The sequence below is a fragment of the Leucoraja erinacea genome, chromosome 14, assembly GCF_028641065.1.
Source record: "Leucoraja erinacea ecotype New England chromosome 14, Leri_hhj_1, whole genome shotgun sequence".
NCBI classification, from domain to species: Eukaryota; Metazoa; Chordata; class Chondrichthyes; order Rajiformes; family Rajidae; genus Leucoraja; species Leucoraja erinaceus.
The window spans coordinates 42,726,801-42,753,415 of NC_073390.1; the positions used below are offsets into that span (position 1 = coordinate 42,726,801).

At 43.2% G+C, this 26,615-nt stretch overlaps 1 protein-coding gene across 1 annotated transcript in view; it reads right to left on the reverse strand.

Annotated features, from left to right (window-relative positions):
- The window catches only part of LOC129703644 (inactive N-acetylated-alpha-linked acidic dipeptidase-like protein 2), a 289,914-nt gene that overhangs the window by 187,086 nt on the left and 76,213 nt on the right, over positions 1-26,615 (reverse strand). The window contains exon 4 of the mRNA XM_055646259.1: positions 10,709-10,849. Within this exon, the coding sequence (XP_055502234.1) occupies positions 10,709-10,849 (141 nt within the window). The remainder of the gene's footprint in view (positions 1-10,708; positions 10,850-26,615) is intronic.

Below are 26,615 nucleotides of genomic sequence, written 5' to 3' on the forward strand. Positions count from 1 at the left end.
TACGGGGGCAAGGATTGTCTTGTCAACGGAAGGCTCGAGGCCCCCGACAAAGAGGACAAAGAAGAGAAGAACTTTATCTCCGTCTTCCATCAGAGTGAGGAATGTGGCGGACTCACTATAGTGGATGTTTATGTTAAAATGTATTTTGTGTGTTTTGTTGCTTTTTATTGATATGACTGTATGGCAAATCAAATTCCTTGAATGTTGCAAAACATACTTGGCTAAAAAAAGTATGATTTTGATTTTGATTATGATTATGATTAAACAATCCCCTGAAATTTGAAGGGTTAAAAGTTGTGTGCTGGCTCTACAATGCAAATCAAATATAAATGTTGTATTCCAGCCGCAATAGCCTAGATGCATTTGCACTATAGGGAGATGCAGTGCTTCACCATCGAAGAGGATTCCCACTTATCATTTTTGACAACAGGAAGGCACGTTGTGGATAAAAGCGAGGACTGCTGAATGCAGCACAACAGCTCAGGGCACCAGAAGTAAAATTAAATTGGTCAACCATATCAATCGCCTGAAATAAGAACAAACAATTCCTGTGCAATGTCAGCATTGACTCTCAGACATTAAGCAAGGGAGACAAATGAGATTTTAGCAATCAATACTGGAAATTAAGATTTAATGCAAAGGATTAGGAGAGTTTGAACAGAAGAATTCTGATTGGAATGAGAAAGAATAATTCATTAGCACATTTTGGTCAAGCTCTGTGCAATATTAAAACCTGCACAGCCTGCCAAGCAGGGCATATTTCGTGAGTGTCAATTTATCCTAACAAAGCAATGTAGTCGTGCAAAATTTATTCTTGATGGGGTTGTTGATTCTAAGAAACCCAACAAGGGAAGTCTTCCATTATTAGAGTTGGCAGCAGCATCGGTCAAACTGTTGAGCATAATTCAATATTTACCAGGTCAATGGACAGACAGATTTATGAACAATTAATGGTGGTTCTGGTGCTTCACTCCGTGTGAAGCAACAAAATGGGCACGAAAACAAAGGTGAAACATATACATGTCGGTCCAGAGAATGGGAAAACAATTTTGAAGTTCGGATGCAGATGTACAAGCTGCGCATTCTGGTTTGCAGTGAAATTCAATGATGCAGTAAATATCATAAATCTGATATGATTGATAAAACAAAAACAGAATAGTAACTACGCTGTACACCTGAAATAGAAAAAAGCTAAAATACAGCATCTGTGGTTAAAGAAACAGAATAAATCTTTAAAACATCTCCAAGTTTGCAGATGACACAAAGCTGGGTGGCAGTGTGAGCTGCGAGGAGGATGCTATGAGGCTGCAGGGTGGCTTGGATAGGTTGGGTGAGTGAGCAGATGCATGGTAGATGCAGTATAATGTGGATAAATGTGAGGTTATCCACTTTGGTGGCAAGAACAAGAAGGCAGATTATTATCTGAATGGTGTCGGATTACAAAAAGGGGAGGAGCAACGAGACCTAGGTGTCCTTGTACATCAGTCACTGTAAGTAAGCATGCATGTACAGCAGGCAGTGAAGAAAGTTAATGGTATGTTGGTCTTCATAGCGAGAGGATTGAGTATAGGAGCAAGGTGGGCCTACTGCAGTTGTACAGGTGAGACCACACCTGGACTATTGTGTGCAGTTTTGGTCCCCTAACCTGAGGAAAGACATTCTTGCTATTGATGGAGTGCAGTGCAGGTTCAACAGGTCAATTCCTGGGATGGTGACACCGACATATGATGAAAGAATGGATCCACTGGCCTTATATTCACTGGAATTTAAATGGATGAGAAGGGATCTTATATAAACATTATAAAATCCTTAAGGAATTGGACAGGCTAGAGGCAGGAACAATTTTCCATATGTTGGGTGAGTCCAGAACCAGAGGTCACAGTTTAAGAATAAGGGGTAGGCCATTTAGGACTGAGATGAGGAAAAACGTTTTCAGCCAGAGAGTTGTGAATCTGTGGAATTCTCTGCGCAGAAGGCAGTGGAGGTCAATTCACTGGATGTATTCAAGAGAGAGTTAGATATAGCTCTTCGGGCTAGGAATCAAGGGATATGGGGAGAAAGCAGGAGCAGGGTACTGATTCTGGATGATCAGCCATGATCATATTGAATGGCGATGCTGGCTCGAAGGGCCGAATGGCATATTCCTGCACCTATTTTCTGTTTCTATGTTTCTAAAGGAATATTTTGCACTTACAAGCTAATGGTATTTCAAATTAATTAATCATAATTGGATCAGAAGACAATTTTGTGTACATCGGGTTGATTGTATTAGTTGAAACAGGGTGGACCACGTGAAGGTTGCAATCTCCCAACCCTCCTCCATGCGCCTGAAGTCCCGCAAACCCTTCTGGTCTTCCGTTAAATCTCTGGAAGACTGACTCCAAGACTGAGTGGCGCAGAGCCTGGAAAGATGCCAACACCAACAACGGAGAGGTCATCAAAGACCCCACAGTAACTGATGCTGTCCTGGCCTGGATGTCTACCCTTGATCTACAACTTTAGGCTGTGTACGCCATATGCAAGAAGAAGAGGACAAGTGATTTGACTAAGATTACTCTAATAACACGTTATTAGAAGGTCCATTAGAAATTGTTCATTATGATTGGCAATAATCCCTGTAGATCAGAAAAGCAATGTAGCAATTACTGCTTTTTGTTCGGTTACATTGATAATTATAAGGTGGTGGCGCATCAATTGTTTAAAAGAACTCAAACTAAGAATCCAGAAGGGAAATTGTTATCAGGAGTCTGACACCCAATTACTTTCCATTAAGCCTTGTAGATATTTCGCCTGAGGTATAATATGAAAGGATATCTTAGCTTTAGATGGACACAAAAACTTGGAGTAAGTCTTGGCAGCATTTCAGTCCGAAGAAGGGTCTCAACCCATTCCTTCTCTCCAGCTTTTTGTGTCTATCTACGGTTTATACCAGCATCTGCAGTTCCTTCTTACAAGATATCTTAGCTTTGTTGGAATGTCTCACACTTTCCAAATGTCTAGCATCTAATATCTAAGCAAAATGGGCATTTTCAACAACAGTAAGAAAACTTGGGAAGGAGTGGGTGTAAAAGAGTAAATAGGGGAAAAGGAACATTTACCAAAGGTTCTAATGATACTGTGGTTACAAATGCCTGGGCATCAAAGAAGTTATAATGCATTTTCAAAGAAAAAAAAATCTAAATTGGTTCCATGGTTGTTGCTATGGCTATGAATGCAGAACTGTCCTGTTCATTGGTGATGGAATGGTTGCTAAGGGAATATCTGTGTGGTGCGTGGGTGTGAAGAGAACACAGCTGTTAAGAGTTTAAGTATTAAACATGCTGTGCTGTGCCACCATAAGGAGTGAAAGTATTTTGTAGCACGCATGCCTTGCAGGGAATATCTTGTTGGCTCAATAACGCTGCCCATGAAATTAAATGTGATCTGTCAAATGACCACAAAATTGGATTGAAAAGCAATAATAGATTCTGTTTGCTCTGTAATTGATAGATATTAGCCCAGGGGTTCCCAACCTTTCTCGGTCCCGTTTACCCCCCAGCTATTTTAATAGCACATAACAATGTTATTTCACTTATTTATGAACAACTAATGATAACAGAACCAAACACAGTCAGTCAATGAGAAAAAATATGTACAAATCCAGAATCAACAAATTCACCCCCTGGGTAGGCGAAATTTACCCCCTGGGGGTAAGTTTACCCCAGGTTGGGAACCCTTGTATTAGGCCAATTGAATGATTCCCTCCAGTTTTCTAGAATAAATCAAAAACATGCAACATATTTATGATTATTTATTAATTTGATCCATTTCAAAATGATTTTTCCGTTTTTTCAATCACTTTTTTTGGGAATGTTGCTCAGTGTTTTTCACAGCATTTATTCTAGATTTTGTCATTACAGATCATTTTTCTTTTTGTTTTCCCCCTGAAATCTCCCCAGCTTCACACTGATCTGCTATCAAATTATTTGATGTGCAACGTTTCCAAACTGCTTTTTTATCTGCTATTTGATAGAACATACCTGGTTGGTGCTTCCCCCTCACCTCCTGCACCTACTGCCCTTCCTGTATCCCCTCTCCAGACTGTCTCATTCTCAGAAGCGCAATTCACCAGCACATTCACTAATTAGATATAAAACTGAAGCTTACATCCAAAAATCAGAAAGACTTGACAACAATCATTACTTATTGCAGAATATGTTTTTCAGTATTATCTCATCCCCCCCAAATGTTTTGCAGTTCACAAATCATCTGAATTTTCAAGAAAATTGTTAATAGCAATATATTCTACATGTTCAACATAAGAAAACAGTTTATATTCTGCATGTGTTTCTCCTTGGAGCTTCATTTTTGTTTGTTTGTTCCTTTATTAAATTTAATCAAAACAAAATAACATCTTGGTTCTGAGTGACAAATGGTGTTCAGTCTTGCACTTCTCCAGTATTAGCCAGGTCCCTCTGTGATATTTGTATCACACAACAGTCTCAGAGACATCAGTGGTAATTGGTAGATTTGGTATGTAAACGTCACCAACTGATGGGATTGCTGTCACAATTGACTGGTACAACATTGTTTTCAGAGGCAGAATTATTAGGAAGGAAGGAATACTTTATTGTCACATGTGACTAGGCACAGTGAGATTCTTTGTTTGCATACACAATGTATACAGCTAACAGCCACCTACGGTGCTGACAAAGTTACCAAACACACCGGCATACCCTTTTGTCCCCCCTTCCCCCACCACAGCAGTTCCCCCAAGCCAGGTCCCCATTGTCCATTGTTCTTCCCCTCTCCCCTCACGGTGGTTCTCCACGCTCCTATCGACTGCCGACCGCGGGTTGACCCGCGAGGCATCGCGCCGCCGCGAGGCTTCACCACCGCTGAAGCCCCATTGTCGCAAGGCTTCACCGCTGCCGACAACTCACCCCTGTTGACGCCCCACTTCACGCCTCCGTGGTGCCGACCTGGGCTCCAGCCGCGGGTTCCGTCGGCCAATTCGCCTGACCCGGGCTACTACCCACAAGGCCCCAGCCAGGCTTCTACCCACGAGGCCCTAGCCGGGCCCCAACCCGGGCTTCTACGCGGCGATCCGGGAGGCATCGAGACCGACTGCGCCTCGATAAAGGCCTCCGGCTGCGTTCCCAATCCACAGCCACGGCCCCACCGTCGGGAATCACAAATTGTTAAACTTTACTTCCTGCAAGTTTTCTTTATCAACAGCATCATCTTTGCCAACCTGCCTGGGTCAATATCTGGATACAAATTCCGCTCTATGATCTTCGGCATCTACTTAAGTTCAACTGCATAATAGCTCACATGAAGGATTTGTGTCTATTTTTTTGTGGTTGTTTTGTCATGTTAGCTTTTATCTACTTACATTATAATGCAAGTCATGCTTTAACAGTGGAAGCCCCAGTGTGATTTGAATTGTATTGTCAATTTTTATTACATTTGCATTTCTTCGATCTTTAATGAATGTTAGATGAAGCAAGATTTGGTTTGATTATCATTCAATGCAATTCAGCTCTACATAACAACGTAAAAATGATATTTAAGCCATGACACTTCTATGCGTTGTTTAACATAAACAGAATAACTCCTACAAATTCAGCGGGTGAGGCAGCATCTATGTAGCGAAGGAAATAGACGACGTTTTGGGACGAGACCCTTCTTCAGACTGATGTGGGGGTGGGGGGTGGCGGGACGAAGAAAGGAAGAGGCGGAGACAGTGGGCTGTTCTTCCCGCCCCCACTTCAGTCTGAAGAAGGGTCTCAACCCAAAACGTCACCTATTTCCTTCGCTCCATAAATGCTGCCTCACCCGCTGAGTTCCTCCAGCATTTTTGTCTACCCTCGATTTTCCAGCATCTGCAGTTCCTTCTTAAACTCCTACAAATTGAAAGTTTTCACTCTGCCACTATAACATTTCAATTGTTGCCAGGACTAGAGGGTGTGCGCTATAGGGAGCGGTTGAATAGAGACCTCCATGGTCTTTTACCCAGAGTAGGGGAATCGAGGACCAGAGGACATAGGTTCAAGATGAAGGGGAAAAGATTTAATAGGAATCTGAGGGGTAACTTTTTCACACATGGGTGTATGGTGGGTGTATGGAACAAGCTGCCAGAGGAGGTAGTTGAGGCTGGGACTATCCCATCGTTTAATAAAAAGTTAGACAAGTACATGGATAGGACAGGTTTGGAGGGTTATGGACCAAGCGCAGGCAAGTGGGTCTAGGGTAGCTGGGACATTGTTGGCCCGACTAGGCGAGTTGGGCCGAAAGGCCTGTTTCCACACTGTATCACTCCATGGCTCTAATTACAATTTCCTTTGTAAAAGCTATGGAGATTCTTAAATGATTGGCATTACTTTATTTTCTGGCCATTCTGAATCAAATGAAAAACCCAACATGGACTTACTATGATGTTAAAACAAAACTTATACAAGGTCCAACTTTTCTATATTCAACAGATAAAAACTGCAGATTCACATCTCCATACATGTGAATAGGACATTTTTTCTTTGAGATATACGTGTGACAATATTTGGTCGAGTTATACACAATTATGAGGGTCCCAGATAGGCAAGGTAGTAGGAATATTTTCCCCTTGGCAAAGATATCTAAAACTAGAGACCATAGGTTTTGGGTTGGGAGTAAGAGGTTTAGAAAGAAGCTGAATAAATATATTTTCACCCGGACAATTATTTGGTGGAGATGGTTGCTCTTAAAAAGTATCGGGACATTCATTTGAATCAACAAAACATGGAAAGCAAAATATTAAATGCTGGTAAGTGGGATTAGTATAGATGGATGAGGGACAATCTCATTGAAATCTACTGAATAAAGAAAGGCCTAGATAGAGTGGATGTGGTGAGGATGTTTTCAGTAGTGTGAGAGTCTAGGATGAATGGGCACAGGTTTGAAATAAATGGACGTACCTTCAGAATGGAGATAAGGAGCAATATCTTTAGCCAAAGGGTGGCGAATCTGTGGAATTCATTACCGATGGATGTCAAGTCATTAGGTATTTTTAAAGGGGAGATTGATAGGTTATTTATTAATAAGGGTGTCGAGGTTACAGGGAGAAGGCAGGAGAATGGGTTTGAAAGGGAAAAATAGATCAGCCATGATTGCCTGGCGTAACAGACTCAATGGACCAAATGGCTGAAGTGTTATGGTCTATGGATACATAATTGTCAGTATGGACATTAGGAAATGAGAAGGCAAAGGGCCAGTTTCTGTGCTGTATGACTCGATAGCTGTAACTTGTAGAGAACTAGGACTTGTCAGACAACAACTCGTCTCCAGAAGTTGCTGGCTGAATCACTTTGAAATAATATTAATAGTCCTGATAGTCACATTGTTAATTCTGCTACAAACTCCAACACATTGTAATTAACAGTTAAAACTAATGATGGGACACAAATTTATCAGAAACAAGATTGATTAGTCAATAGAAGGGTAAGAAATAGCCAAGAAAGTGGACATAGATGTCACATAGATATAAAAGCTCCAGGATAATTAGAAGGAATGAAAGAAAAAGAGTAATTGAAAGAGAGTAAAACAGCTTGAGGGATCTTTCACTGTGATACAATGTCAATGGAGATGAAGAAACTGTTCACTCTTCATTGTCTCGAGTCTTGAATCAAGATCACTGAAGCTTTAGTCATCAATATACATTCAGAGGTTTTAGCTGCGAAATACTGCCAAAACCCTGCCAGCTCCTTCACTGAAGAGGGGATACGGCTTATGCTAAACATCTGGAGTTCAAAGTTAACCTACTAACCAGCCCCTATTACACAGCACCATCCCCTGACAATCAAGGTAACCTGGAAAAAGGGGAACACAATTCAGATGTCAGGAGCCATCTCCCAACGAAGGCAGGCATTCATGAAGAAATTCACCACCAGTTCCAACGCTTGAGCACCTTCAGCAAACTAAGAAACGGGTTCACCCGTCAACCACATGACTCAGCTCGCCTGTATCCACATATCCAGCAGCCCACTTACCATAATTCTTTACCCTCATCCATATGCTCATCTCCTATTCCAAAGTCCCATATTTCTCGTTTATTCCCCCCATATCCCCATCCACCTCATCCTGTCTGTGGAACTCTCTGCCTCAGAGGGCGGTGGAGGACGGTTCTCTGGATACTTTCAAGAGAGAGCTAGATAGGACTCTTAAAGATAGCGGAGTCAGGGGATATGGGGTGAAGGCAGGAACGGGGTACTGATTGTGGATGATCAGCCATGATCACATTGAATGATGGTACTGGCTCGAAAGGCCGAATGGCCTACTCCTGCACCTATTGTTTATTATCACCCAAATTCCTCCCTACGGCTTTGGATTTCACATCTCTTCTTTCCCTATCTGACACCTTTTCGTCTCTTTTCACCTCTAGCCTTTGTCCCTTACACCACTCCTCTGCCGGCCAGCCCCCTACTTTTATCCACCCGTCGCTTGCCAGGCTTTGTTGCAACAGCTGTCCCTATTTACTGACCTCCAGAGCCAACATGATTTGTATTATCATCAGTAATGAATGAATCCAAATAGTTGATGGAATTACTCACAGTAAGTCTCCAGAAAATATTACATCCCATTTAGAATGTCATCCCATACAATTGACACTGATAATGTTATCACATCTTAGATCCAAAGTCTGATGAACCACTGGTAACGTTTTTCACTTCACTATAGTTAGATATAGCAGAAGAGATAATGCTGTCTTTCTCAAAGCACTTTAAAGGCTATGTATTAGTGATGTTGTTAGCAAGGAGCCTGCATGCTGTGATAAAGGCTTGATGAACAGAGGTCTTATTTCCCACTTGAACAGCTCAAGAGGGAGCTCAGTACCTCTGCGTGGTGCTCTGAAATGACATCGGAAGACGAATGGAGAAATGCAGAGACAATCAGCCATGGCACAGATTAGTGTTCCACTGAATTGGTGTAAAACAGATGTGGATAAATTACTATGGCTGGTGTTTAACTAGATAAAGCATTATCCATTAAGCTGGAATTAACTGAAGCCGCCAAATTCAAAGATGGTCACCCAACAAAAGCGATATATAGAAGATAGACATAAAATGCTCGAGTAACTCAGCGGGAGAGGCAGCATCTCTGGAGAGAAGGGGTGACGATTTTGGTTGAGACCAGGTCAACCTGAAATGTCACCCATTCCTTCTCTCCAGAGATGCTTGCTGCCTGTCCCGCTGAGTTACTCCTGCATTTTGTGTCTATCTTTGGTGTTAACCAGCATCTGCAGTTCCTTCCTACAGTCTATTTGATCTGGCAGCACCATCTAATTTGTGCAAAAAGCAAAGTGCTGGAGGAACTATGTAGGCCAGGCAGCATCTGTGGAGGGAAGTGGACTGACAACATGTCCGTTTTTTGCTCAAGATTCTAACATCTGCAGTCTGTTGTGGCTCACTCTAATTTCTACTGGTAACATTCTAAAATGGCATAAAATGTTGTTTGGCTTCTTCAGTCCATAGAAAACATAGAAAATAGGTGCAGGGGTAGGCCATTCGGCCCTTCGAGCCTGCACCGCCATTCAATATGATCATGGCTGATCATCCAACTCAGTATCCTGTACCTGCCTTCTCTCCATACCCCCTGACCCCTTTAGCCACAAGGGCCACATCTAACTCCCTCTTAAATATAGCCAATGAACTGGCCTCAACTACCTTCTGTGGCAGAGAGCTCCAGAGATTCACCAAAAAATGTTTTTCTCATCTCAGTCCTAAAGGATTCCCCTTTATCCTTAAACTGTGACCCCTTGTCCTAGACTTCCCCAACATCGGGAACAATCTTCCTGCATCTAGCCTGTCCAACCCCTTAAGAATTTTGTAAGTTTCTATAAGATCCCCCCTCAATCTTCTAAATCTAGCGAGTACAAGCCGAGTCTATCCAGTCTTTCTTCAAATGAAAGTCCTGACATCCCAGGAATCAGTCTGGTTCCATATCAGATGCAGAAAGTATACAAGTGCCTATTGTGTGGAGATGATCTGCACCCTTTGTCTTTCCTGCCCTTGGAAGTTGCATTGGAATTAAGGACCACAATACTGCCTTTGCCCCTCAAGATGCCATCATTTCTTCTACCATCACTGGCTCCAGCTATTCATTCACCATTGCCCTGCAGCCAACTCTCTCAATTGCAACCCCACTTGGTAGAAGGCAGCAGTGTACAACAGAGGTGGGAAGGTGATGGAATGTGACCCAGAAATGTTTCTGTTCTGGTTCATCTGTCTGACCACAGTTTATATTTTCCCAATCAGTACCAGAGCACACAAAAAAAAACTAGTTTCAAAAAGTGCTTTTTTGGACAGAATTATCTTTTAACTTTATACAACTTATCTTTACACTGTAGTTATATGAAATGTTAATTAAGCAGACTTACACAAATAAACTAATAAATTATGTTAAACATTTTTATCAACAACAATTTGTAACAAATTCTCATTACTTCAGAGTTGCAACAAGAAGATGAGGTGTTATGCAAATCAAAACAGGAATTCAACGTTGGGAGATTCCTCATGCGTGACAAGAACACAAATGTACGATTTGTTGCTTCTCCTAACTAAACTGGCATGAATCATGTCACCATTTTTTGCATAGTTCATTTGCACTGAAATGTTTTCAAAATTGTGCATGGAAAAACATGTTGCAATAAAAAAATTGTTAGCCAATTAAGAGTACGTGAAATTACATCAGTTACCTCGACTTGAATTTATGAGGTGAAAACATCCATTTCTGTTTGGCTCCTCAGTGGAAGAAAGAAGTGATTTGGCCAAGGATGCAGCCACTGGCTGGACCAGCAAAGATGTAAGGTTTGTGCGATGCTCTCTGAAGCTTCCACCTTTTAAAGTCAAACAAACATATATTAGCTCAACATGGTCACTACCCCCTTCATAAAAGACACTGGATTGCGCTTGCATACTATCCATGCTATAATCTTTGTATGATTCTGTGGGCAGTGATGTTCTAGAAAGCAGCATATGAAGGAAGTTCGGCATGTCTCCAATCACTCTTATAGCCCTGTCCCACGGTACGAGTTCATTCTAAGAGCTCTCGCGAGTTAAAAAAAATCAAACTTGAGGTAAGCACGGAGATTGAACGTAGCGGGTACGTTGGAGCTCGGGGACGTCTCTTAGCAGCTCGTAACGCTAACAGCAGGTACTCGGGAAGACTCGCTAACGGCAGGTAAGCACGGGAAGACTCGTGAAGATTTTTCAACATGTTGAAAAATGTCCACGAGAGCCCCGAGTACCGACGAGTGGCCATTACCGTAAATTTACAAGTTTGAATCAGGGCAAACTCGGGAGAGTTCTTGGCATGAACTCGTACCATGGGACAGGGCTTTTACAAACCCTTACAGATGCACCATAGAAAGCATACTGTTGGGTTGCATCACAGCTTGGTTTGGGAACAGCTCGGCCCAAGGCCGCAGGAAATTGCAGGAGTTTTGGGTGTGACCCAGTCCATCACACAGTCCTATCTTCCCACCATCAACCCCATCTGTACTTCATCTAATTCATTATTTTTCACTGAAATATTCCTTTTCGTGGCTGAGGAAAGAGGTTAAGTTTGAATTGACAGCAGAAAAGTCCAAATAACTTCTCTGATGAGTGGTACATATAGAAAAAAGATGCTGATCCCTGCTAATGCAGCTTTGACCCGATATATCGCCATCTCTATCCATCTGCAGCAGGATCTGGATCGATTGGCCAGTTGGGCTGAAGAATGGTTGATGGAATTGAATACAGAGAAATGTGAGGTATTGTATTTTGGGTAGTCTAACATAGGCAGGACCTACTTCGCGGTAGAGCTCTGGGGAGTATTGTAGAGCAGAGGGATCTAGGAGTGCTGGTGCATGGTTACTTGAAGGTGGAGTCGCAGGTAGATGGGTGGTCAAAAAGTATTTTAACATATTGGCCTTCATCAGTCAGAGTATTGAGTATACAAGTTGGGAGGTCATGATGCAGTTGTATAAGACGTTAGTGAGACTGCATTTAGACTATTGTGTTCAGTTCCGGGCACCATGTTATAAGAAAGATGTTGTCAAGCTAGAAAGGGTAGAGAAAAGATTTACGAGGATGTTGCCAGGTCTAGAGGGTCTGAGCTATAGGGAGAGGTTAAGTAGGCTGGGACTTTATTCCTTGGAGTGCAGGAGGATGAGGGATGATCTTATAAAATCATGAGATGAATAGATCGGATAGATGCACAGAGTCTTTTACCCAGAGTAGGGGAATCGAGGACCAAGGACATGGGTTCAAGGTGAAGGGGAAAAGATTTAATAGGAATCTGAGGGGTAACTTTTTCACATGGGTGGTGGGTGTATGGAACAATCTGCCAGAGGAGGTAGTTGATGCTGGGACTATGTTTAAGAAACAGTTTGACATATACATGTATAGGACACGTTTGGAGGGATATGGACCAAATGCGGGCAGGTGGGTCTAGTGTAGCTGGGACATGTTGGCCGGTGTGGGCAAGCTGGGCCAAATGGCCTGTTTCCACATTGTATGACTATGATGATGAATGATGAGACGGACTACTGGAAGGAGATTGGGAACCTTGTGTCCTGTTGTCGAAACAACAACCTTTCTATCAATGGCAGCAAGACAAAGGAGATAGTGATCGACAACAGGAAGCAAAGAGGTCCACATATCCCAGTTTGCATTGACGGTGACGAAGAAGAGATGGTTGAAAACTTCAAATTCATAGGAGCCAATATCACCAACAATTTCTCCTGGATCACCCATATGAAAGCAATGACCAAGAAATCACACCAACGCCTCTACTTCCTTAGAAGGCTTAGGAGGTTCGGCATGTGCCCTACAACTCTCCCCAACTTCTACACATCCAAGACCGCAAGAAATTGCAGCAAATTGTGGACGCAGCCCAGACCATCACACAAGCCAACCTCCCTTCTATTGACTCAATTTATACCTCACGCTGCCTCGGCAAGGCCAACAGCATAATCAAGGACGAGTCGCACCCTGGCCACTTCCTTATCTCCCCTCTCCCATCAGGCAAAAGGTATAGAAATGTTAAAACGCACTCCTACAGATTTTGGGGCAGTTTCTTCCCAGCTGTTATCTGGCAACAGAATCATCTTAGCACGATCAGAGAGCAGTGCTGAACTACTACCCAACTCTCTGATGACTCTCGGTCAATCCTTGATCAGATTTTACAGGCTTTACCCTGCACTAAACGTTTTCCCTTATCATGTATCTGTACACTGTAAATGGCTCGATTGTAATCATGTATTGTCTTTCTGCTTATTGAATATATGCAACAAAAGCTTTTCACTATAACTCGGTGCACGTGACAATAAATTAAACTAAACTACATTCATTTTGGATGTGAATTTCCCTCTATGGAATTGATAGATGATTTGAAGCTTGAGATATACTTCATTTTGCATTTATTCTTTCAACAACAAATTTACCTCATTTCGCTACTCTAAATCTGGATTGTGGTGGAAATAAGGGCTTATTGGAGATTTGAGCTAAAAAAAGTAATTGGTTGGACGCGTCTTATATAGATCAGCTAACCCTGCCCTGCTGTCACTCAAGCCAATGCTGCATGAACTGAATGCATTATATGTCTGTACAACCCTAAAACATTGCTCAAGCTACATTTAGCTTCCACCTGATCTTCCTCGTCATGAAAAAAATCCATTTGTTAGGATGTCTTAATATCTGTATGTTTTTTTAACCTGACCACTAGTCAACCATTGCGTAAGATGCGAAATAGGTTCCCAAGGAAACCCTGTTTTGCAGTTCAGAAAAGTGGCCTTTACTTTACAGATAAAACGACCTGTTGTTGAACTAACTTAGACATTTGATGAAGATTAGAATAAAAATATATATTCTTGGTTGCACCATAAAAGAACACGTATTACAAATACAAGCTTCCACAAAACAAGCTTAGACGTGTACCTAGCGAAAAGGAGCATCACAGTCTGATATGATTAACAAATATACTTTCCTGACAAAATGCTGTTTCTTTTTCGAATATAAAATACTCCTATTTTTACTGCTGATATTTATTACATACAAATTTACCAAGCTCCCATTTAAATATAGTGCATGTTAGAATAAACAGTCTGAAGTAGCTAGCTTTACATGACATAGCACCTTAACACATTTGCCCTTAAGAGAAAAAATAACTGGAACATTATAGAAAATGCATACTAAAAAAAATAGATAGCAGCCATATAATGATAGGCTGTCATTTCTACACAAAGATATTTTACAAACCATGAAAACTGGTGTATAAAAAACATGTCATACAGCAGAAAAATAGTTTTGTGGTCAACTATTACACGATCTGCAATCATCAAGCTTTTCTGTTATTATCAGTATTATTCAGAATTTCTTTCAAAACCTAACAAATCTAATGTACATTAAAAAAAATTGTAAACAACCAATACTTGTATGTTTTCACTAAAATGCAGAATTGTTTTAATAAAATGTATTGCCCATTTTCACTAATTTTATAAACATAACAGCTTTTATTTTAATTTTTGATAATGCTTTTTATATTTAAATTTTGAAATAAAGATCTTTGAAAACGCATAAGAAAATATGCTCCATAAATGTGCTCAGTATATTTCTTAAAATAGTAACAGATCAAATTCCATGCATATTGTGCACTGACTGTCAATATAATTGCAATGTGTCTAGCAAAGAAGGTGACATTTAGAAAAGGTCTCACATCAATTTTGAAAATAATAATCTTTTATTTGAGAATTGGGATTTGTCAGGGATTAGCATGATTCTTCCTGTGTATATTTCGTAAAGTTTGTTTTGCAATCTAAGATTATATTACTTCATTGAGACTTTAAGTGATGTATCAGTCAATTCTGTATGTTCTCAACATAATTCCATTTTCAGAGGTTCCTGTAGAACTGGCTACTTCAATCTGCTTGTTAATCAATTCACAAAAAAAAGTTTAATTTACACAAGTTAAATTCCTTTCCATCTATTGCAAGGAGAAAAAATAAATATAAATTATTTTGCAACTTTAAAAGGAGATATATCATTATTTTTATTCTTATTCCAATACATTGACACATTGATCTATTTTTGTGTTTGGATTGTACATCTTAAAATATCTATATCTATCTATCTATACATAACTAAAGCTCTGAACTTGTTATCTTTCTGTTTGCGTGTTTCTTCTATTTGCGGAAAAACGGTACGCGATAGCGCTACGATTTTATTTTACCACCTCACTCGCCGTTCTCCTGTGCTACGAGTGCAACAAGGTTCCGATCGGTGGCATATTGTAAAAGTTAGCGAGGTTTAGAAATCTTGCCGCGCGTGCGCAGATCGAGCTCCTCTCCTGCCAGTCAGGGCCATGTGGATTAGTCCCTTCTCCTGTCACTCCGCAGGACGGTCTGCCCCTTCCTGCGCCATCGCGCCTTTACTGGTGCTGAGAGACGCTCTGGATGGCCGGCGGAGATCTCCAACCGGACACAATTTTTGGAGGGACCGGAAGCGGCCCAGCCCAGCCTGGCGGCGGAGTCGGAGATGTCGCCGATATCATCATACGGAATCCGGAGACACTGATCCCGGAGGAGGACGACCAGCGCCCGCTGTGAGTCCCCATCGCACCGCCAGCACCTGCCCCTTCCTCTCTGGTCCCCCTTGCTGGATCCTGCCCCCCTCCTCCTTGATACTGCCCCTCTCCCCATGGCTCTTCCCCGTCTTTTCTCCGAGCTCTATTCCCCCCTTCCCCCCGCCCACACATCCCTCTCCCCCCACAAACCCCCCCGCCCACACTCTCCTCACCCCACAACCCCCCCCCCCCACACCCCCCCCCCCACAGCCCCCCCCCCCCCCCCACCCCCCCCACAACATCCCCTGCCCACACACCCACCCCCCTACAATGCGTTGGGTGAATGGGTTGCGTTGGGGGACCAGGCCTCCCGTGTGATTCGGACCCAACGGGTCCCACTTAGTCTAGTGTTTTAGAAAAGTAACAAAAACATATATACATTGCTGTCTCATAATTAGATTAAATATTTTGGCACATTGTGGCACAGTTAATAAAGCTGCTGCCTCATGGACCTGTTGCCCAGGATTCGGATTCAATCCAGGCTATGGATGCTGGCTGTGTGGAGTTTGGATGTTCTCCCTGTGACAATGTGGGTTTTCACTGGGTGCTCCAGTTTAATCCCATATCCTAAAGACAGGCAAGTTGGTGTGGAATGGCTGACATTTCAGGCTGAAACGTCACCCATTCCGTCTCTCCAGAGATGCTGCGTGTCCCGCTGGATTACTCCAGCATTTTGCCTCTATCTTCGGAACCAGCATATGCACCTCCTTCCTACACAAGTTGGTGTGTTAATTGGCTATTGTAAATTGCCTCACCGTGTAGGTAAATGGTAGAATCTAGTAGTTGGTGAGAAAGTGGAAAGATTGAAAACAGATGTAATGTAGGATTATTGTGTAAATGAGTGGTCAATGGTCAGTGCTGAACCTCTTTTCTCTCGATGTCTCGAGAAAATTCTCGTGTTCTCAGTTCTTTTTGCAAAGGACACCACTGACAGGATATAATTGGCCGATTTCAAACACTGTATACAAATGATTTTAACAGTGAGTGTGAAGCTTTCAAATTCCTTGAATGTACCAGTTTTTATTTAGCGCATTAAAAAAGTTTGAATAAAGACGCTGATAATCTGATGAATGACTTTGATAGAAACAACACAACTGACAGCCTCGGGCGAGTATATCTGTGTCACTGGGGCAACGGGGACATCTTGTACACCCATAACCCTGTGTAATGGCAGGCCAATGCTTTGGAAACGTACTTTGAAACTGAAAGGCTCGTGTCTTTGATGAGAAATTCTGTAATCCACAGGGAACTAATTATATTCTATAGATACTGAAAATTTGTCACAAATCTTGAGAAAGTTTGCTACATAAAACCATAATGAGTAATAGTATTTGACTGATGGTGAATTTTAAAAGAATCACTTTCGTCTTATGATTGGATTTCCACATTTAAAGTCTATGGCTTCAAAACAACATTGAAATGCAGCTTGTTAAACAGGTCAAAAGTATTAATATACCAGTAATAATCATTTCTGTAAAATCCAAAAGAGTTCTAATGTCAAATATGGTTATTAAAATAAAAAAATTATGGTGTGAATTGACAGTGGGGTGGCACAGTGGCATAGAGGTAGAATAGCTGCCCTACAGCGACTGAGATCTAGATTCGATCCTGAGTACGGGTGCTGTCTGTATGGAGTCTATATGTTCTTCCTGTGTCAGAGTATAGAAGTGAGATCGACCGATTGACCAAATGGTGCCAGCACAACAACCTAGCTCTTAACACCAGCAAAACCAAGGAACTGATTGTGGACTTTGGAAAGGGTAGGATGGGGACCCACAATCCCGTTTATATCAACGGGTCGATGGTGGAAAGGGTCAAGAACTTCAAATTCCTGGGCGTACATATTTCTGAAGATTTTTCCTGGTCCCAGCACACTGATGCAGTTATCAAGAAGCCTCTACTTCCTGAGAAGATTACGGAGAGTCGGTATGTCAATGAGGATTCTCTCGAACTTCTACAGGTGCACAGTAGAGAGCATTCTGACTGGCTACATTGTGGCTTGGTTCGGAAACTTGAATGTCCAGAAACGGAAAAGAATGCAGAAAGTTGTGACCACTGCCCAGTCCATCATCGGCTCTGACCTCCCCACCATCGAAGGGATCTATCGCAGTCGCTGCCTCAAAAAGGCAGCAAGCATCATCAAAGACCCAAACCATCCTGGCCACACACTCGTCTCTCTGTTGCCATCGGGAAGAAGGTACAAGAGCTTGAAATCTGGAACATCCAGGTTCAAGAACAGCTTTTTCCCCATAACCATCAGGTTACTAAATACGACATCAAACAAGCTCTGAACAATAACAGTCTATTGCACTTTACTTGTTTACTTATTGTGTACATATATGGTCTTTGGTATATAGACACACTGAACTTTTATCTTCTGTTCTTTATTATGTTTACATATTTTGTTGAGCTGCAGCAAGCAAGAATTCCATTGTCCTATCTGGGACACATGACAATAAACTCTCTTGATTTGATCGCGTGGGTTTTCTCCGGGTGCTCCGGTTTCTTCCCACACTCCAAAGATGTGCGGGTTTGTAGATTAATAGGCTTCGGTAAAATTGTCCTGAGTGTGTAGGATAGTGCTAGTGTACGGTTGGACTCGATGGGCTGAAGGGCCTGCTTCCGCGCTGCATCCATAAAATCTAAAGTAAAGAGCAGATTCCGTTGATCATTTACGATGAATGCTGTGACAGACACAAGGACAGGCGTGCCACTGGACAAACATCATAGAAGAGAAAGTGGACACTGAATAGGGAGGATCAAAATGATCAGGACTTGTCCCTCATCTCCCAAAGAAAACAGCTCATACCCGCTAATGCACAACAACAAACCTGACCATCAATATATCATGGAATAATCTATTACTCTCCTTTCTTTAATCACTGTGATCTTTAGAAGGATCACGGCCTGAAACGTAGCCTATCCTTTTTATCCAAAGTACAGGTGCACAACGTTTTATCCGAAAGCCTTGGGACCAGACACTTTTCGTAATTCGGAAATTTTTGGCTTTCGGAATGGAAAATATTTAGCGTAGATTTTAACGGCTGGCTCAGTGGTAGAGTGCTCGGCTCATATCCGCAAGGTCGCGAGTTTGCGCCTCGATCCCGGCAGTTACTCGATCGCGAGTTTGAGTCTTCAATGTGTTTTTTCTTGCAGAATAGGAGAGAATAGGGAGGGTTAGGCTGGGATCATTCTCTGCGAGATGATCTTAGTGCGGGAGACAAGTGTAGGAGAGGTGTACTGACTGTGTGGGCAGAACTTTGGAAGTGATTGCCCACCATTCTCAAAAGTCGCTGTGTCTCCCTGTCCCTGGGATAGCAGGGGGCGATCAAACAGCACAATACCCCCCTCCCCCTCCAACTCCAGAGGAATCCGCTCCCCGATGGGCCGCTACGGCGACAAGTGGCAGTTCGCCCACAGCCCGAGCTGCGCCACCCCAAGAACAAGACGTACCTTGCACACTAGCAGCTTCTGCCCCTACGGGGAGCATGTTCCTCTGGAGTTGGAGCGGGGCTGGGCTGGAGTTGCTGATCTGGGATCTCCGTGCTTGCAGTGGGCCTGGGGGTCGGTGTCCCGATGAGGGGGCGCAGCTCGGGCTGTGGGCGAACTGCCACTTGTCCCCGTAGCGGCCCATCGGGGAGCGGCTTCTGGTGGTCCTGACGTCTCCGGCCCTGTACAGGAGCTGAGACTGGGAACTGTACCGCCCCAGGAGAGTGGGGTTGTTTGCAGTTGCAGAGGGAGGGGGCAGGGGCGGTACAGTTCCCAGTCTCAGCTCCTGTCCAGGGGGGTGGCCGGAGACATCAGGACCAACAGGAACCCGCTCCCCGATGGTCCGCGATAGCAACAAGTGGCAGTTCGCCCACAGCCCGAGCTGCGCCCCCTCATCCGCAACCCGGGTTCCTCTGGAGTTGGAGCGGGGCTGGGCTAGAGTTGCTGCTGGCTGTGAGTCTCTGGGATCTCCGTGCTTGCAGTCGGTGTCCCGTTGGTCCTGACGTCACAGCCCGAGCTGCGCCCCCTCTTCTGCAACCCCAAGAACAAGACGTACCTTGCACACCATCAGCTTCTGTCCCTACGGGGAGCGTGTTCCTCTGGAGTTGGAACGGTGCTGGGCTGCTGCTGGCTGTGGGTCTCTGGGATCTCCGTGCTTGCAGTGGGCCTGGGGGTCGGTGATCCGTTGGTCCTGACGTCTCCGGTGACTGGCACTGACCTGTTGGCATCGCCGACGTGAAGACAGTGCAAAGCCCCCGCGCCGGTACAATGGGCGGGGAGCTGGAGAGGGGAGGGAAGGGGTCACACACATGGCCGGGAAGCAGAGGGGTGTAGGTGGGGTGAAACTGAATGGAGCGACAATCTGCTGCTCCCTGCCCGCTGAGTTAAACGTTCCCACGCAAGACTCACGATACACTGTGTATCGTGAATCTACCGTGGGAACCTTTTAACTCAGCGAGCAGGCAGCAGCAGATTGTCAATTATCAACCCTCCCGCGCAATAAACCTTCTCTTTTATGAATGGGGATTTAGTTCCCCTTTCTTCAAGGACTGACCGGAGGTTCCGCTGTCACCTCTGCGGGCCGCCCTCGGTGAACGTCTTCAAGGACCTTTCTTCAAGGACCGAAAAAATGTCCGCTATTCGGAGCTTTTCATTATTTGGAATTTCGGATAAAAGGTTGTGCACCTGTACTAGCTTTCTGCCTCTGAGTCACTACAGCACTTTCTGCCTTTTTATGTAAACCGGCATCTGCATTTCCTGGTGACTCCTTCATCCTCCTGTAAGGTGCTGCCACACTAGCCAAGGTCCACACTACACAATTTCATTGTCAACGTTTTGATTTATGTCACTGCTGCTTGCCCGGCAACCACGGTGTAGACGTATCCACACACAGAATGCACCATTGGAAGATGCATGCTTGGAATCACTGATCACCCTTTGCAATTGTTTTGATTGACCCTAATTGATTTTACACTAAATTGAATTTCTCCTAAAAACACGCACAACTTGATTTGACTCTGAGCCCCAATTTCTTAGGACAGTATAAAGGGTCGGCAGAGTGGCGCAACGGGTAGAGTTGCTGCCTCACAGTGCCAGAGACTCAGGTTCGACTCTGATTCTGGGTGTTGTCTTTACGGAATTATGTATGTTCTCCCTGTGACCAAGTGGATTTTCTCCAGGTGCCCCGGTTTCCTTCCACACTCCAAAGACGAACAGGTTTGTAAGTTAATTGTCGTCTGTAAATTGTAAATTGTCCTTGGTGTGTAAGATAGTGCTAATGTAGAGGGTGATGGTTGGTCGGTGCAGACTCGGTGGGCCGAAGGGCCTGTTTCCATGTTGTATCTCTAAAATCTAAATTATAGGTGAGGGAATATATAAACAACATTAAAAGAATATGGAGATAGAATTCCAGACTATGAGGCAAGATTGGTGAAACGACAGGAGTGGGGGAAAAAACAAGCACTTTGGACCATAAGTAATTATATGGATAGGGCAGTAGGGAAGGATAGGTTGGCAGAAACAATGAGATTGTAAACAGGTTTTAAGAGGAATGTCAAAGATTTTGCAGCTGATAATAAGTTATGAAGATGGAGTGGAACTGCCAACAATGTGGCTGATAAGGGCAAAACAATTCTTGAGAAAATAGATTATATGTAAGGCTGAAATTGGAAGACTAATGATGAGAGCTAATGGAAAAGTGAAGTCTAGATTAGTTTAGAAATACAGCATGGAAATAGGCCCTTCGGCCCACCGAGTCAACACCAACCAACGATCACCCATTCACACTACTTTTATATATCATCCCACTTTTGCATCCATCTCCTACACGCTAGGGGATATTTACAGCAACCAATGACACTACAACCGCATATCTTTGGTATATAGGAGGAAACTGAAGCGTCCAGAGAAACCAGTGTGGTCATGGGGAGAATGTGTAAAGTCCACACAGATAGCATCCAAGGACAGGATGGAACCCGGGTCTCTGGCGCTGTGAGGCAGCAGCTCTACCAGCTAGGCCACGGGGCCACTCTAGGAAGTCTGGAAGCCAAGAAGGAAAATTGGCGTGAGTAATGTTCTGGGCTTTAGGCAGAGAAACGGAATATAAAGAGATCATATCATGATTTGTATTCCCTTGAATATAAAAGGCTGTGAGGTCTGATCGAGGTTTTTAAACAACAAGGTTTGGTTGTATAGATGCAAATAAACCATTTATTTTGTTGTGGAATATAATGGGACATCTTTGTAAAATTACAGCTGGGTCATTCAGGTGTGTAATAATAAGTACTACTTGACAAGAGGGGAGGTAAAACCTGGAACTCACTCATGGATGTTCGGGTTGGGTAAATAGAACCAAATTTAAACTGATAGCTAAACCACATCTGCGAAGAAAGCAACAAAAGATTCTTCATAGAGTCCAATCTCCAAGAAGTAGACAAGAGTTTTCTAATGTATCAGATAGCTACGTACAGAATTAATCTCAACTGTATTTTAGTATACTATTTTGCTTTGCTATTTCTTTGATTATTGTTTTAAAAGTGGAGAGCTGCATACACGGTAATTTATCTGCATGGTTTAGTTCCAAGTAAAAATAGACAATAGACAATAGGTGCAGGAGTAGGCCATTTGGCCCTTCGAGCTAGCACCGACATTCACTGTGGTCTTCTTCTTCTTCTTCTGGTGTATGGCGTGCACAGCCTAAAGTTGTAAAACAACTTGTTCTGTTTGATCTTCTGTTTGTGCACGCCAGGTTGATTGCATTCATTGAAACGGGGTGGACCACGTGAAGGTTGCAATCTCCCACCCCATTCACTGTGATCATGGCTGATCATCCACAATCAGTGCTCCATTTGTGGATGATCCATGATCACACTGAATGTCTCATCATTGTGTACTTCTGTTTATTTTAAACATCTCAAGTGACTGCAATGCAGATCCTATCTCATTGTTTTAGTGCAGTATTGATTGCTTTCTGAGACTGATGCATTCAATTTTAGTCCAAATAAAATAACATTTGATCTGGTCTGCTTTGCTTTGCATTGAGAATTAGATTGCTTGCTCCTCGATTCAATACAGTGAAAATGTCACAAAGACCAGTGGAGTGAATGTTGATTGCCTCTCCCATGTCAGATTGAACATTCATCATCACGGGACAGGTTTGACTCGGCTGTTAGTCCCCGACAAGATTATGATTGGAGAAGCACCACAAAGTGCTGTCTGCACTTATCTTGACCTCTCTATTAATACAAGAAACCAGTAAATCTGCATCAATATTATTAATCTAAAAAACTATAAAGAGGAGTTGCAGCTCGCTTGCTCTGTTTCTCTTGCTGCAAAGCCAGCCACAGAGATGCACAGTTGCTTTGGGCTAATTTGTGAGCATTCCTGGTGACGGCATGGTAGCACAGCGGTAGAGTTGCTGCTTTACAATGCCAGAGACCAGGTTCGATCCTGATTCCGAGTGCTGTCTGTACGGAGTTTGTATGTTCTCCTCATGACCTGCGTGGGTTTTCTCCGGGTGCTCCGGTTTCCTCCCATGACTCTCAGAAGGCCATGAAGAAGCAGTGCGGCAGATCCCTGTGGCTGTTCCCTGGGACTGTGGATCCCTGTGGCCGGTCCATGGGACTGTGGAGCTCCTCAACCAGGAGGTTGGGTCGGTCATCGACGAGGAAGCCAGACCGATGGCCGATGAGGGCGCTGGCAGTCCAGGTCAACGGTTGTCTCGAGGACGGGCCATGTGGGAGCTGGAGGGCACACCTTCAAGAACGAAGACCTTCAAGAACCCAGTGTGCAGGAACCGCAGTGAGGGGTGGGGGAAGTACAAAAGAGGACCGGACGCGGGATACTTTGTAACATTTCAGCGCCCTTTATCTGGCAACTAAACGTATTTTTACACAGAGAGTGGTGAATCTGTGGAATTCTCTGCCACAGAAGGTAGTTAAGGCCAGTTAATTGGCTATGTTTAAGAGGGAGTTAGATGTGGCCCTTGTGGCTAAAGGGATCAGGGGGTATGGAGAGAAGGCAGGGATGGGGTACTGAGTTGGCTGATCAGCCATGATCATATCGAATGGCGTTGCAGGCTCGAAGGGCCGAATGGCCTACTCCTGCACCTATTTTCTATGTTTCTATGTTTCTATGTATGCAATAAAGTATTAATTAATTCATTCAAAGATGTACAGGTTTGTGGACTACTTGGTTTGGTAAAATTGTAAATTGTCCCTAGCAAGTGTAGGATAGTGTTAGTACGCGGAGTTTGCTGGACTCGATGTTTCTGAACTAAAACAATTATTAGGCTGTGAAAAATCTGTATGCAGAAAAGTATTGAACAAGATCAGGCTATTTAGTTCAATAGGCCAGCTACTTCCGTAGAATATTTACAAGCTATCCTTTATGGGTTTTTACAGCAACTGTTTATATTTCTAAGGGTAAGCAATTGAGGGTAAGTTAATGCTAGTTGAGTGAAAGTCTCAATACCCTCCAATTTCCTGATTCTCGCAACACATCAGGCCATTTCACCTCCATCCTCACAGCAATCCCATCAATTTCAACATGCTAGAGTCATAGAGTTAAGCAGCACAGAAACAGGCTCATGACCATGCCAAGCAAGCTCCATCCACGCTATTCCTGTTTGGGTAGCAACATTACCTTTGGTTCAACCGGATTGGGTGAAAGACAAGAAAATTGATGGGCTCCCATTCCCGATCGCTGCTGTTTGAAGTGAACGGGGTAGATTTTACCTTCACCACTTGGCTGTAAAGCAGCCACTGCTCACAGCACAAGATTGAACAACTGGACATCACTTGCTGAGAACCAAGTCTGCCAAATTATTTGGATAAATGTATTGTGAAAAATGGAATGGAAACTTTTATTGTCACATGTGACAAGGCACAGTGAAAATACCCAATGTATACAAATAGCAGCCACCTATGGTGCAGACAGTTACAAAGTATGCCGGCTCCTCCATTGTTCTTCCACTCCTCCCTCACAGCGGTCCCCCCACTCTCTCATCGACCATCGATCATGGGCTGCACCGCAGCCGCCAGTGAGGCCCCACCACTGCCGATGCCCCACGTCACATGTCCGCCTCGTCCGTCAGTCGGCACCATCATTGGCCGCCGCACTGACCTCTCCACAATGCTGCCGCGCCCTCTCCTGAGGCCTCCGTGGTGCCGACCCAGGCCCCAGCGCTCCATCGGCTGCTCCACTGCCCCGAGCTCCGACGGCTCTGGCTCCGACCCGAGGGGCGAGGCTCCTCCGACAGACCCGCGAGGCATCGGGACCACAGCGCTTCGATAAAGGCCTCCGGCCGTGTTCCCAGTCCAGAACCATGTGCCGGCAGTAAGCCTTCTGCCACGCGGCCCGCGATTTAATCTACATCATGAGGTATTTCCAAAAAAAAACTCACTTACTACTTTTATTTAAGGAAATAAGCATTTAAAAATCCTTCTCATAAACTATTACTCAGAATCATTTCTAATCATTTTACTTAAAGCTTCTATAACTCTCCTTTTAAAGATAGGTTGTCAAACTGTGCAGATAATTCAAAGTAACACCAATTATCTACAAGTTTAAAATACCTTGTTTTGACATAATTATATACCATCAAAATGCACACTAGTCCTTCCAACAATATTAATAATAGCTTCAGAGTAAGTGGAAACCACTAGGACAATGTGTGAGCTATTCATCATTGTTTCATTGTTATTCTCTGTACTTAGTTGTTATACGACTGGATATGTAAAAGAGATAAAATGAAAGATATACCTGTACAGGCCATTGTAGCAGCGCTGTGTTAACAAAATAGAAATTGAACCCAAATGAAATATTATTAATTGGAAAATGGAATGCTAAGGAGAAATAACCCCAGACAAAATGATATTTTTGGTTAAACATGGAACATAATATTAGATATTTGTATTTTCTTTTATGAACTGGAAAAACAGGATATACCATTTCAGATCAACTACCTTAGCACCAAGTCAATCCCCTTTTCTGGTACAAATGGATAACAATATTTACATTGCACAAAATGCCAGAAACCCGTTGCTTATGGATTAAGCAGTCTTTGCACAACTGCACCTTTGAAAACGTAACATCAAAAATGTGTTTATCAAAGAATGTATCTTGTATTGGTGCACTAAAACCTTCTACTATTTATCTGTGATTGCCACTCTCCTTTAAGTTCAGGGAAATCAGGTCTGTGCCAGCTACTTCACAAGCCACAATGTATGAACCATTTAGATGCAGAACAATCTGTTCAAAATCGGAGCCAAGGATTCAATCACAAGTCTATGTGCAGCAAATGTCTGATCAAATGTCGCATTACTTAGACCAAACTTGAATAGATCAGCCTCAGAAAACTATCTGAGACAGTAAAAAGATGTATTAAAAACATTGTTAACACATACTGCTGGAGGAACTCAGCGGGTTAGAGAGAATCTCGGGATGACATGGATAGCGACGTTTCGGATTGGGAGCCTTCTACAGAATAAAGCCTTGATCTAAAACTCGCCTATACGTGTTCCCCAGAGATGCTACCTGACTCGCTGACTGACTCCAGCATTCCACACAAGATTCCAGCATCTGCAGTTCCTTGCGTCTCCATATTAAAGCAATGGAAGCTTTGCATTTGAGGCACACGGAACGGTTATAATTAACAGAATTACATAATGTTGAGATTTTGTTACTTGGAACTGTACAGATAAATTACCAGACACGACGCCCATCATATTTTACCAAATACTCAAAAAGATAACCATGCAATTTTTCTAGTAGTGTGTAGTACAGATTAATTCTCAATAAATAGTTGACGGAGATACAAGAAACTATTATAAACTTCATTAACTATGATTGGAACAGAAAACTGCAGATGCTGGAAATTTGAAACAAAACCAGACCACTAGAAGGGCTTCGATCAGGCAAACTCAGTGGGGAGAGGCACATAGTCAACATTTTGGGCATTACTCGAGTGGCAGATTGGAGTTAATTAATATATAATAACAGCACTTCAC